We start from the raw sequence: 14,218 nt of genomic DNA on the forward strand, positions 1-14,218 counted from the left end.
GTGAGCCTAACTCTTTTCACTGAGGTCAATGCTACTTTCACAGTTGTCCTTCGTGGGAGTTATTTACACAAAAGGACACATACAAGTCTGCTGTTGAGTCTCACTGTGCACCTTCTTGATCTGTTCTAATCCGAATCATATCTAACTCCCTGCTTTTGAAGTTTAATTCCTCTTTTTCATTCACCATATTTGCAATTATTAGAAATGTAGAAACAAAGTAGTGAATTTCCCAGGGCATGATTACTATTTAACTGCCAAATTAGCATCACCTTCTCCTAAGGATATCCACTTTTTCAAAAAGTTAACAATTTTTATCTTTCTCAGTGGAGTATCTATCAGAATACAAATTTGTGAATACAACAAATTTTAAAAGCATTCAGCTTAAATTTATGCTCCCGACATCTTGAAACAGGCCCAAAAGCCAGACTGCACTATGAAAGTGAACGATGAAATGAAATTGTGCCCTATTTCTTCTCTACTTCCACACATTCAGCCTGAAACTACACTTAAAGGGAAATTAACCAACAAATGTACTGTACAGATAATTTTAATCAGTATAGCACCAAGACATAATGTGTAAAAATACATAAATGAGACCAATAAAAACAAAACAAAACTAACATAATGAACTCTCTATATAAGTATATTCTACAGCATGAAAGATCCAAATTGGGGGTGCTGTCCCAAATCTTGCTGGTTTTGATCTTGATGAAACTGCCTCAGATGAGAAGCAAAAATCATTCCATCATACAGCTGTTTTCTTGAAATGACCACCTCCTCCTTTTTTTGAGAGTTACTAGCAGATTCAAAGAAGCCAATAATAACAGACTAGACCCTTTCAGTCTATTATTTTGTTATCTGAAGCTAATTTAAATCTTCCTGGGACAATGAAATGTCAAGTAAGTATATTTGGCTCAGAGAGCTTACCACCTTCGGCAGGTTATAGGCACACCAGATGACCAACACTCATCTGCATTAGTCTGCGTACCAAAGCATGCACACGACTCTGAAGGTAGGTAGAACAATGATGAAAGATCAGCGGTGAAATTATTGGTACAACAAACAAACTCAAAGTCAAGTAAATGGAAACTATTCCTGTCTTAAAAGAAAGGCACCATCTGCACAATACCAGCCCTCAGCAACACACCTCTCGCTGCAGCCAGCGGGAAGTTAAGACCTAACTCACTGCTTTTACTGTGCTGTTTACCCCTTCACTTCTTTTCCCTTTCACAGTCAGAGGGCTGAAGTAGCCCAACCAATTAAGGAAAAGTGAATTTGCCTTATAATCGAAGCTTGGAGCAGTTCTGCTTACCTTTTCTCATTTCACTGATGCAATCAGGATATTTAGAAACACTGAAGACCAAAGAAAAGTGCAATGATGGGGAACAATAATTATGATTATAGACAGTATAAAGTTAACAGACTCTACAGCATGAGGAAAGTATGATTTAGTTACTTAAAATAATCAAAGATTTTTATTGTAAATAAATCCAAGCAGAATGTAGTCAAAATGGAGACTATAATTTCTATGAAAGTAAGATCATCTTAATTTTCTTGGGGAGAGCAAGGGGAGGAGTAGAGGAGCAACGGGAAGAAAACAGAATAGAGTTCTGAAATATCTCGGATTGCCCATATCAAAACTAAAAATACTAGTCTAAGGAATAACGGGAGGAAAGTGCATAATTTCACACTTTGGTCTGCCAGCCTGACAAATTCAGAATATATGCACTGAAGAAAGCTGGGAAAATGGCCCAAATGTTTTGATATATTTAACCTGCTTAAAAACATGCAATTAGACTTCATATTCATGGTATTTGTTTCCGAATATCACACACAGGGGAAAAAAAAAAAAAAACAGGGAACAGCTTTCCATGGATGAGACTTCCATATTTATTGTTATTCCATGTGCATAGAAAATGGCAGTGAAGTTTCTTATGAAATAGGCAGGGAATGGGAGAGGTGTAAATATACTGGACTGGACTTTGTGCTTCAAAATTACACTATTCATTTTTAAAATTTTTTTTTCCTTTTAAAATTTGTAACATCTTCTTGGATTTTTTTTTTGTGCATGATGTTTCAAATTCCTTTTAAAATGACACACTGCATTACAAATGGATGGCACTTTAAACCAATGTGGCATTTCCATATTTACACCAACGAAAGAAATTTACAAGACGTAATAGCATACAATCTTGACATTTAGTAATAGCAATAAAACAAGGGCATCCATTTTATTTTTTCTGTACAAACTATCAGAACAAGACTTTTATTCACATTAAAAAAAAAACACAATCAGCTTTAATTTGCTCTGACCTACACACTTTCCAAATTCATTTTACTCAATTCTCAAACCTTTCATCACATCGCCCACACCCTCACCAGACTACAGGAGCTACAAGTAATTATACCTAACATCTAAACAGAGCAAAAAAACATCCCTTCCAGTTTTTCTTCCTGACAATTCCTCACTCAAAAAACAAAAAAAAATTTAAAAAAAAAAAAAATCTTCCTTGTTCCTTCTTTTATTTCACTTTCACATTTCATAACCAAAACAACAAATGAGGCCATTCCATTTCTTCTCAAGCAAGATGAGAAATACACTGCTGTTTTTTCTCTTCGATGCTACACCCAGGAGTCAGGTGAACCTGGGTACTGTTCTGCTCTATAAGACGATCGTCTGGTGGAGTAAAAGTCTACATAATTTGTGGTTGATTTCAGTCCATATTGTGTTGTGTAATCCGAAGTAGCAGGAAAGTGAACTCGATCATCAAAATACGGGTCTTCATAGCTATGTGGGGACTGCAAGTATAACCTGTATGCATCATAGTTTTTTCTGTTGGTATCTTCTTGACTGTAGTACAATTGCTGATGCTGTTGACAAAATGATAGAAAAATAAGCTTTCAAAATATAATTAGCAGAAAAAATAATTGTTTCTCAAACTTACACACATTATATAGAACCTTTCTTTAAAATGTTAAGTGCAGCTCTACCAATGATGATAGTAACACGCATCTCAAACCTCCATGAAACGTACGTAATTTTTAAATGAAACTAAATGGAGGAAAAACCTCTAAGCCTGCCTGCATGTCTCCTCCTGCATTCACTGGGAAGCTAGTAACTCTCCAAAAGTAGTACTTTTAGAGCATAAGTAGAAAGTACAGAACCTGACCATACCTACAAAAAAACCCCGCCTCAAGTCACGTCAGAAAAGTGGTCTCAGATCCCACCATAAGAACGTGCTAAAATATGTGACTATAAAAAGAAAACACAAAGGTAATAGAAGTACATAAGCAATCGTCAGTTAAGTACACTAATGCCCAATAGCAAATTAACTATGGTATAGATACACTCCATAAAAAAGCACTCTAATATTATGAAGTATACTCAATCTCTCTTAAGTTCCGTTAAACACTGTATGTTTATGTGTTTATATGTCTTGTTATCAGTGTCATTTCAAAATAAAATTTTGGAGTCACCTGTAGTCGTCTATTTTGTTCTCTTGCTGGTGAGGAATAGGAACTGATGTAAATTGGTGAAGGTTTGCTGGAACCTGTGAGAAAAGAGTTTATGGCATAAACTTCAGTTTTTATTCCTTCATCTATAAGTCTATTTGCTTCTGTTTTACCTAGAAGAAATTATGTAGTACCCAAACAATTAAGTCTGCAGATTTTAGTATCTACTAATAATATAATATAGTAACATAATACAGGCAAATTTTGTCCCTCAGCAGTAGTTAAATTGAAACCAAGAGGCTTTTTTGAGTTGCTGTTGTTTGTTTTACAGACTAAAAACCTTTAAAACAAGGAATTTCTTTCTCTTTATTCATTGTCATCTCTATTATTTTGCGACTTGTGTCAAATAGTAAGAAGGAAAAGGGAGATCAGGGAAATGATGAAATCTTGGTATAATTTAATAATATAATAATATATAACGGCATGTTATTATTTATAACATAACATAATATAATAACAATAAAGTGCATAATAAAACAATTTTCTGTAATAGGATTTTAAATAAAAATAAAAATTCCAAATACCTCTCACCTCGCAATATATAAACAGATCTTCTCTTATTCTGGTAATGTGTGCAATTTTAAAGAAAATAGCAGAGACAGATGAAAAACCTGCTCTGTTCCATATGCAATGAATATAATGAATAAAAATGGAAAACAACATTAAGTAGTAACAAGCCTGCTAATGCAACTGTCCATATTATGATTGTATAAACTCCTCATATGAGGAGTATTTATGTATTCCAGTTAAAAGTTCACCTAACTGATATCTTACCAGTATATATATCTTTATGTGTAATGACATCGCCTTGGTTATTATAATACTGCATAGAAGGTTGCGTTCTATCGTATTCAGAGCGGGGTTCTCTAATTCCTAATAAAGCCGGTGATGAGGACGTGCTGCCAACTGATGAAAAAAGAAAGATGATCGGTATATAAAACAAAAGCCTTTCCCGTACCTAACCTTCTCTTTATTCTCTCCTCATCCCTTCCTTCCTCTGGGATTAACAAATGAGAGTAATGGACAAAACTAGTACATAGTTTTTCCTGGATGAAGAATCCCAATGACAAAAGCTATCAACAACGTACCACGAGATTGTAATTTTATACTTTTAATGGTGAGTCACTGCTCTATAATGCTTACAACTGAAATAAGAGACCTTACCCATTTCAGTTTGCATATGACATAATTAATTTCCCTTTAGAAGATGATACTCCTGCTAGTGTTTATGATTTTATGTAAGTTATGCTTAAATAGAATCTTTAAGTCCATCCTATCACTTGGGACAGGACAGAAAAATTTACAGTCTGCCTGGCTGAAGTGATCCATGTACACAACTTGGATTACTGTTCTTTGATTAGCATGCAGAAGTGTATCTTGGACATTTTGTGCTCCAGTTGCCTGACAACCGTTGTAAGATCATAACAATGGATCGATTACTTACTTTTATTCGTACAGTCAACAGCTCTCTGTTCTCTAATCTCTACCGTAGTTGGAAGAAGTTTGTTCTGCTAAATCCTCCCTGTTTTACAGACCACTCGGCTTTTGTTGGCTTAGAAAGACTCCAGTAACACAGGAGACAAATACTTAAAAATAATTTATAGAAATTTTGCTTCAAAATATTAATCAATGATATCTTCTCATTAGCTGTGTCCATTACATCATATTTCACAATTTTGTGTTATTATGGATAGTTTAATTACTGATATTATCCTGGCATATTCATGCCTAAAAAAGCTGAATTTGGGGGTGTCGTTAAAATTTTGACGTGGGTCAGCATAATGTGTGTGTTGTTAATTGAGTGACTGAAACAAGAACAACTGTTACAGGCCAAGTGTAACTGTTCTACCATGCATCTACTCTGCATGCTGTAATCAGCAAAGCTGCTACCACAGTACCCTCTGTGGACATGTTCTTTGCACCAAACTTACTAGTTTAAGCTTGTTCACGCTCTGGAAGAGAAAAATCCTATTAGGATTTTTTGCTAAGCGTTCTTTGCAGTACAACAGCCTCTGAATATTGTGTTAGAGCTGCCCATCTTACTTCCTACTTGTAGTTCAAAGAACTGGAGTAACACATTCTGCTAACGAATCTTGGGAGAGAAAGTGCCGAGATAAGAATTTGACAGTCGATACTGGAATATTCTTTTACACTTTGGTAGAATCTGGTCAGTTCCCTGAGCCTAAGCCATATTTGCCTCCTTGTCATTGCTTATTTTGAGAAGATATTTTTGGCTCTGGCAGTAGATACATAGCTGAAACAGTCTGTGAATTCAAGGTGGTGTTTTGATGCCAGTATGTGCAACTTGGCAACTAGGTGTAAAAGTGAAAACTGCCTTCAGTATCATGTGGTTTGAGAGTGACAAAGATACTTGGTCAGGACATTCTTTCGGAATCCCGAAGGGCTGGGAGAAAACCGCACGTGGAATGCAGTAAGATCGGAATAACAAAATCCTCTAGAATTGGTAACTGCAGTCTGCTGTTGTATAGCACTAGACAAAGGAATCAGTCCTGTATGTTGTACTGTGGTGGTTGACAAGAACTCTGGCGTGAAAAATACGCTTTCTTTCCCTTCTCAGGGAAAATAAATCCCTGGTTGAGTCCGTGTTTTTCAAGTCAACCATGTCATGAAGGAATGTGTGAGGATTGTTACTTTTATGTAAAGAAGTTATTAAAGAAGAGTATTGTAGGAACTGGTCACTTATTTTAGCAGTCATGTTAGATAGATATTTCTCGGTATTAACAGAGATCTAGTCACATAAAAATAGAAGAGTAAATTGGATAAAATAAAATGTCAAATGAAGACAATATACAGGGCTTCAAGTAGGTTTTTGTATCAGCCCCCTCATGAAGATCTAAATCCTAGCACTGAAGTCGTGAAAGCAACGAAGGCAAGAAATAAATGAGGAGGAGTTAGAAAAGTAAGACTTTTGTATTTGTCTTGCTCATCCTAATGGGACATTACATAATTGGGAATGAAAATAGGTTCCTCGCTATTGGTCTGTTGCTTTCTACGCTATCAAGTACCCACATTCTGTGAGACTACATCTACAATGCCATACATTGTAGCACAGGAGGAATGGCTTTGTAGAGGGAAATAATTGGTTACAAAGTCCAGGTGTGTACTCTGAGGATTTTACTTAGCACCAAGTCTAACCTGGTCCCATGAACTAAATGTCCATTAGCAGTTGGAGTATATTAGTGGTCTGGAAGCACATCACCTGATTTCGTTTCATCCAAAAGGAATACAATTCACACATTCTGAGACTGCAGTTTGATTTGCATTAAGGAGTAAGTGGGGAGATTTGCTTCAAAGTGCTCCTTATCCAAACTAAAACACTAATGTAGAGACATCCACAAATCCTGTGGAATCTGAAGTCTGCCAACAGTAACAGCTAAGGTAACGTTCTGAGTACATGAAGTACTTATGTTTAAATACAGAGGAAAGACAGCATGACCTCCGTGTTTTAGATAGAATTAGTAGTAAACTGAGAGGCTATTTGAGTTAAAAAAATGGGATACCAGGTACCCCTTCAGTAAATTTCTTTACATTTCTTGACTGACCTGACTGTATGACAGGTGACATCTGTTGATTTGTTGTTGATAAAGAAGGATGTGATTTGAATCTCTCTCGCTCTAGTGTTGATACTGGTGTAATAAAATGACTTTGATTCCATCCATCCTGTGGAGTGGCAAAAAGAAAAAAAACACCAAAATAAATTGCTTTTCATTAAATTAGGAGTTTTTGTAGAACTATTTTCCAGTGTAAGCTAATTTTGTAATTTACCTTTTTATAAATGCTACGGAGATCTCGGTATTGCCATAATGTATTCAGTACCTGGGCGGCTGCCTTGACAACTTTCAGTGACGATCTAAGGAAGTAAAGAATATTACCTTATTAGAAAGCCACTTAATTCCACTTAAAAAGAACAACGTTCCTGAGCTACATAATAGCCTAAACCTTGATGCCGTGAAGCAAGTCAGGTCATCCCTCCAGGTGTCAGTAACGCATGCCTGCATTACCACAGTGTGAACACAGCTGTGTCAGCAGCCTCACCAAAAGGCTGGTGCAGAGCCCGATTAAGCATGACAATCGTTTCCCTCTCCAGAAAAGAAAATTTCTAGGCAGGTCACTGAGGAATACAGATAGAAGGGTTGAAATAGCTACTGTCATTGCAAGAATTAAAAATCATGAAAAGAAATATTCTATTTAGTGCATTTCATAAAAACTGAGACTACATACTTCAAATCATTGTACAAAATTCCTAACTATAGAAAAAGAATAAACAATTAAAAGAGAGCTGGTATTAAAAGTCTCCAGACACCCTCATAGTGAGACTTTGTTCTTGGTTTTGTGTTACACTACTGCAAACTTCTATTGGTTTGAAAAACACTTTTCCACTCTCAAGAGCAAGGCTAGGAAAATTGCTCTAGCTATTATTAAAAATAAAATTATGCCATCTTTTTAAAGACAAATGCTAGTAAGCTGGCAGTGGTACTGAAGTAGTGATTTGACATTAAATGCCACAGCGTGACATCTGTGTTAAATATATGCCTTTTTCTGTCACTCATCCAAATACAGTTTTTGAAAGAAAAGACTGAAAAAAATTGCAGTTGATAGTGTTAATCAACGAGTAGACACTCCTAATACGTTCACAAGATTTTAAATTTTGTTATTGTACCCTGTTGCCTCATAAATATAAGTGCAGATGCAACTTTACGCGTTGTCTCCACAGACCAATGAAGTCATATAAAGGATCACTGCATTCACACCTGCAGTTGAAATGAGTCTGTGTCCCTTGAACATATTATTATAAATTGTGGATACTCAAAATATAGCCCAGTTCTTTTTGAGGCAAAGACTTTGTTAAAAATGTGGTATGTTTAATTCACACTGACCAACTTCTCTGAGAAGAGATCCTCTTCTCTCTACCATCTGATCAAACACTGGGAACAGTACCCAGGGCTGACTATATAATCAGCTTTCTGCTATCCATAGAAAGGAGGTCTGTGATATCCTGGTTTATGCGAGAGTTCTGCTAATACGATTCGCATCAGTCACAGTGCTAAGGAGTACAGGGCAGCGATGCTGATCAAAGCCCAGTGAGGTCCGTGAGGCTGACTTAGTGCTGACCCTGCACGACTCAGGAGCCACTGCATGTTCCGGTCCCTTGATGCTCAGCTGTCCAGTTCTAAAAGGTTTTTTTACTACTAAATAAACAATGCCTGACCAAGCCCAGCGCTGAACTCAGCTAACAAAACCCCTAGCACAGGGGTTGGCACAGCCATACCCGAGTAAGTCTGCAGAGCGCCAGGTCTTCTCAATCAACAATAGGATTGCTTTCCAATCCTGTTTGAGAAATCCCACTGGCTAGGTAAACTGCAGGTTTTCCTTACAACCTACCAAATGGCCATGCTTGATATAATTAATAGCTATTGCGATACATCCTGACAAAGGTGCTAACATATTCTGACTTTGAAAAGCTCTAAATATTCTATTAATCTTGTAGGTGTTTAAGAGGGGACAATTTTTTTTTTAATACCATTTAACCTGAATACACCCCGTTAGTGTGATTACTGCATGCAGCTGTAAAAGCCTCCAGAAGCTTTAGATAGAGAATACACTGCCAGGGAATGGTGGTACCGACTGCCTCTTCTTTCCCAGTGTGATTCAGACTTTGTTAGCTACTTAGATCAGGACTGCAAAAGCAGATCCTTTTTTCTACTCAAAAACCCATTTCCCTGCATTCTTAAGCATTTTAAAAGGAATAAAGAAACAGTTTCGGTATGAACTTCGTTGCCTACTTGCCTGTCACCTCTTCCTTTTGTTATGTTCACCAACTTTTCTATTCCTCCAGTATCAGCGAGGGCTTTGGCATTTTCCATGTTTTTACTAGTGACCTCATGCAAAGCACAGCAGATTGCTGCTACAGTCTCATCAGACAATATGCTTGGACCATTGCCTCCTGGAAGTCGATTAACCAGATCTCGCATAGCATATTTACCTATAAAAACCCATCAACAGAACCAAGTAAAAAAAATACATTTTGGTACTTAAGATTTGAAATTATAGGACTCATCACAAAACTGCATCTGAAAGCAATAAAAAGAAACACAAGATCAAAACCATGGAAACCTTCCAAGAATTCACATTTTACACAGAGTTAAGAGAGACTAGAGATGAATTTTTGATTTTTTTTCCTTTTAGCTTAAAAATGTGAGAAGTTGCATTTTTGCATTAGAACAGGAGCATTTGTGAACAGGAATTATTTGGAGAAAGCAGAATCATTCAAGGAAAAACGTTACACTATTTATTATGATTGAAGGAGTGGTGCACATTCCTAGGCTTCATTTATTGGAGGGTTAAAGAAATCCTTACAGTAACTTGGAATTTTTTTCCTTTCAGACATTCTGTTCACCTTATTTGTTACCCATAAGAGATCAGATCTCAGCTCTGATTTCTGATTTCAGATTTCAGTTACTGACTGAGGCACAGGAATAATCACACTGCAGACAAAAGAAATTAACTAAAGCTAAGGTGATTTTTTTTTCCTGTTTAGGTTGTGCTGTTAATTGAATGAGTAATTGATTTTATTGAAGACATGTATTTGTACATAACAATGAATAATGAATAAGCTTTACACAAAGTCATTAGCTATCTATTTGCATAATGTGCCTGAGGGGAAAAAAATATCCAAACAGGAATTCTGCAAACAAAAGGAACTTCTCAAACACGTTGGAAAACTATAACCGACAATGCTGTACACAGTAGTACCCTGTCACTACCAATCTTTTAGCAAGCTCATCAACACATGTTTGCATGTACCAATTTGTATTGTTATTTGTTGGATTCCCCAATCTTTTATTTTCTTCAGAGTTTAGACCATGTAAACCCATTATTCCTGCCCCTACCAACAGCAGTAAAGTTCCATAAAATAGATTACTAGCATGGGGTAATTTATGACTCACTTCACGTCTCAAAATATTTTATACAAAGGTTAGTTTCAGAGTGTATCTGGAAAGCTAATAATTCTTTCATAGTTAAAGCTTTGACAGGGAGAGGGAACAGATGGAGGTTCCTGAACTGAAAAGTTCTGCCAGGAAGGGAAAAAAAAAATCCTGAAAAGAGAGTATCACCTGAGTATGACCTGTATATGGCTGGTGCTATAGAACAGAATTTTCTTTTTACTAATTCCTTACATATGTAATACCTACAGTGCAAGAAAACATGTTCTGAACATCCAAGATGGAGAAGCTTCAGGAATACATAATAAAATTCTGTTCGCCTGCATTTATCTTTTTGAGGATAATGATACTCTTATCTGTATAAATAGTTGTTATATACTTATGCCACTCGTCTACAAGACAGAAAATGCTTCTGTAACAAAAATGAAACTTTTTTAGATCATGTTTAGCACGGTTCATTTAGGCCACAGCAGTGAAGCTGAGGGTGAGGCATGTTCAACACTTGCTGTAATAGACTGAGATTCCTGACCAAGGCAGGAAAAATGTTTGGGTTTTTTTTTTAAATGCTAGATGAGAAGGGCACAGATGAATGCTTAAAGTGTTAAATATTAACATTGACAAAAGGGAAACAGTAAGTTCTTCTAGCAAGCATCCTTGTTGATTACTTAATTCAGCAAAGGCACATATATACTGCTCTATATCTGGGTTTTTGTGGAAATACTTTACTAGGAGAGGGTTTCTTCCCTCTCTCCCTATCCAGTACTATTAAATAAGGTATTTACTAATGTACTGGCAGCAGAGCTGTCCTATCCTCTTAGAATATGTAAGGGATCTTGAAACCCTCCGAGAAGATTACCGTTTAGCTCCAAGGAAGTAGAGCTGTGTTTTCCATCACATTTTGTACTGACAGTTTCCTGTCCAGTTTAGTTTAGCTGAGGTGACTTCCATGCATTGTAAAGAGATTGCCACACAAGGTGGCTAAAGGCAAACAAAAATGTCAATATTACTCAGAAAAGCTACTGCTGTCAAAAAGATTAATTTCTGTGACACAACTGACATGATATAGTAAAATCAAGTATGCTATTTCTATTGGTAGAATCTCATCCTAATATTTTTTCAATACAAGGCTGACATGCTGGTAATCGTGCTTTCTTCAGTACAGTTCTGTTCTTACCAATAAGCTCCTTATTACGAACATCTAATGCCATATTCCTTAAGGCAGTTGCCACAGATGAAACAACTCTGTCATTATCCATTCTCAGCAGCTCCACAAGGATTGGTAGTCCTTTTTCTTTTCTTACAGCAGCTCGAATGTATGCTGCGAACTATAATAAAACTCCAGTTACTCACAAATCTACTACAACATTCTGATTGAAATAATCTCTTACTAGATTGTAATTCTTAAGTATGTTAGAAAAGATGACATGTTAAATGCGTATCTTTTTTATTATTATAAAGGGTTGGCTCTGTTGTTTTTTCACTCATTCCTCTTACAAAGCAATGTTTAAAAAAGACAGCCTTAACAGACAAAGTATCTTAATAGATGACAAATTAATTGAAAAGGTTTTTTTTTTTTAGACCAATTCTATAATGGTCATAAAATGAAAAAGTCTTAGCTGTTTTTCGACAAGCAAAGGAAGCAATTAACGTTTTTTTAATCTCTCCATAACAAATACATAACATCAATAAAGCGTTCTCATGTGGTGTTTTTGTAACATATTGTATGCAAGGGCCACAAGCAAGAATGTATGGAAATAAATAATACAAATAATAAAGCAAATACAAACAATTTATTTATGCTGGTCTTATTTTGACAGTACCTTTCCACCAGAACTCACAGCTAGAAGATCCTAGAAGATTATTTTGACCTAATATGCACTGGAAGAAAGCTTTTTCTCTTTATTTAAAATAAATCGTTCCAGTTTCAAGGCCAGCTTCCATATTGCTCTTCCTGTCTACCACCTTTGTCACTGCTTTTCACTGTGGAAGTAACATTACTGCAGCACATAAGCACTAACGATACACGCTAGAGAGAAACACTCAGATGCGTACTAGAAAATTACATGTTCCTTCCAAACACATTCCAATATCTTATTAAAAAAGCCAGCTAAAATACAGCAATAGGAGGAAGAGTAGGAATTCACATACCTTCCAGTTGCCCGCAGAAAGATTCTGGAGAGACCCTGCAGAGCCCTCTAGAGTAGCTGGATTGGAGCTTTCTGCTAGAAGCGTTAGGTATGGCTTTACCACAGACGGGTGCCATAGCATTTCCACCCCTTTAGGAGACTTGGAAAATCCTGGTATAGGACCAACTCCATCCCACTGAGAAATGAACATATATTTGTAAGTCCATGAAACCTCTATATTTTCATTCAACATACGATAGTTTTTCTTCAAGCTATGTACTCCCCCCCATCATTAGCTAAACTACAGTTGATATATTTGTAATACAAGGAAAACGGCAAACCTGATCCTCCTGTGAAGTTTTTTTTTTCTTCTTCTTTTTTTTCCCCCAGCAACTTGGCTCTGAATCTTTGCTAGGTGATTCTTTTCCTAACAAGTCATCCAATTCATTGATTCCTAGCAGACGTGCCTGAGGCACCTCCAGTTCCAAGCGGTAAGAAAGGTTTCTCAAGGTACACACACAGTTTTCCACTGTCTGAAGCCAAACCAGAAAGATGTCATGTAATTAATTACTTTCTTACATAGTGGTAAAGCCAACCAAACAAATTAAGTGGAGGTGAAAAGGCATTTGGAGCACAAGCACTAAATTCTAATTCTGGGCTTGGGGCATTGCTTTGTTTCTCTGGGAAAACTGCAATCACTCTCCTGATATCCTCAAATATGAAAACATTTATAACAGTAATCTCTACTATAGTGGCTTATTGTTTTAGTATTCTGAAAATGAAAAGCACAAGAGCTTATTATTATTTTATTAAAGAATGAATACTTCAACACTGATGAAAATGAAAAGCACAGAACAAGTTACACTGTGTTATGCAACAGAATTTGATTGTGCATCAGTAAACTGGGGTTGGGAGAGAAGACCAGTTGAGCTAAGCACATCGCAGTGCTAAATAACACCATACAAACCCCAAAAGATCCTCTCAGACGTGCAGTTCAGCACTGAAATCACGTAGATGAAACGTGCACACACCTTGCTGTCATAATCTGATGTGTTCACACACGTGTGGATCACGTACAGCAGTGAATCAACCAGCCCTTCGCAAGATCTCATCTGCTTCCGGGCTTCTTCACCTGCGGAGCTTAGATTCCTAACGGGTTGAAATGATAAAGGAACACGGTGTATTCACAGATAGACATACACACAATCATTTTACTGATTGGTTTGCAGAAGTTTTTTATGCAGCTGATTGATAATTGAGAAGTTAAAAGCAAACACACCATTTAGTGCAGCAACCCACTCCCAATTCTTATAAAAGATAAATATGATTCAAAACTGCAATTTTAAGATAGCATTGACTCATTGACAAAAACGGCCATAAGTAGAACCCCTTTCCCGCAGACTTTTCCATTCCAAGCCCTCTCTGTTGTACAGGCCCAAATCTATAGTTTGTATGTGCTGTAGAATAGATTGCTGAGCTTGTCTGTGTTAGAAATACCCTTTGTTGCCTCTTTTTTAAATTGGAGCCATTCAGTGATCTGTTCTGTGGTGCAGCCTCGTTAACATTTGTAATAGTGCTACACAGACAGAAGTATAAATGTATAAATTAGGGCGT

The 14,218-nt window shown here is 36.6% G+C and overlaps 1 protein-coding gene across 1 annotated transcript in view; it reads right to left on the reverse strand.

Annotated features, from left to right (window-relative positions):
* Positions 1 to 2,506: 2,506 nt before the first annotated feature.
* The window catches only part of PKP4 (plakophilin 4), a 46,102-nt gene continuing 34,390 nt past the window's right edge, over positions 2,507 to 14,218 (reverse strand). Inside the window, exons 10-19 of the mRNA XM_009585700.1 lie at positions 13,636 to 13,753; positions 12,946 to 13,137; positions 12,627 to 12,800; positions 11,653 to 11,803; positions 9,322 to 9,517; positions 7,300 to 7,384; positions 7,077 to 7,194; positions 4,288 to 4,419; positions 3,478 to 3,551; positions 2,507 to 2,871 (exon numbers count right to left, since the gene is read on the reverse strand). Of these exons, the coding sequence (XP_009583995.1) occupies positions 2,623 to 2,871; positions 3,478 to 3,551; positions 4,288 to 4,419; positions 7,077 to 7,194; positions 7,300 to 7,384; positions 9,322 to 9,517; positions 11,653 to 11,803; positions 12,627 to 12,800; positions 12,946 to 13,137; positions 13,636 to 13,753 (1,489 nt within the window). The 3' untranslated portion in view covers positions 2,507 to 2,622. The remainder of the gene's footprint in view (positions 2,872 to 3,477; positions 3,552 to 4,287; positions 4,420 to 7,076; positions 7,195 to 7,299; positions 7,385 to 9,321; positions 9,518 to 11,652; positions 11,804 to 12,626; positions 12,801 to 12,945; positions 13,138 to 13,635; positions 13,754 to 14,218) is intronic.

The sequence above is a fragment of the Fulmarus glacialis genome, unplaced genomic scaffold (assembly GCF_000690835.1).
Source record: "Fulmarus glacialis isolate BGI_N327 unplaced genomic scaffold, ASM69083v1 scaffold34699, whole genome shotgun sequence".
Lineage (NCBI taxonomy): Eukaryota > Metazoa > Chordata > Aves > Procellariiformes > Procellariidae > Fulmarus > Fulmarus glacialis.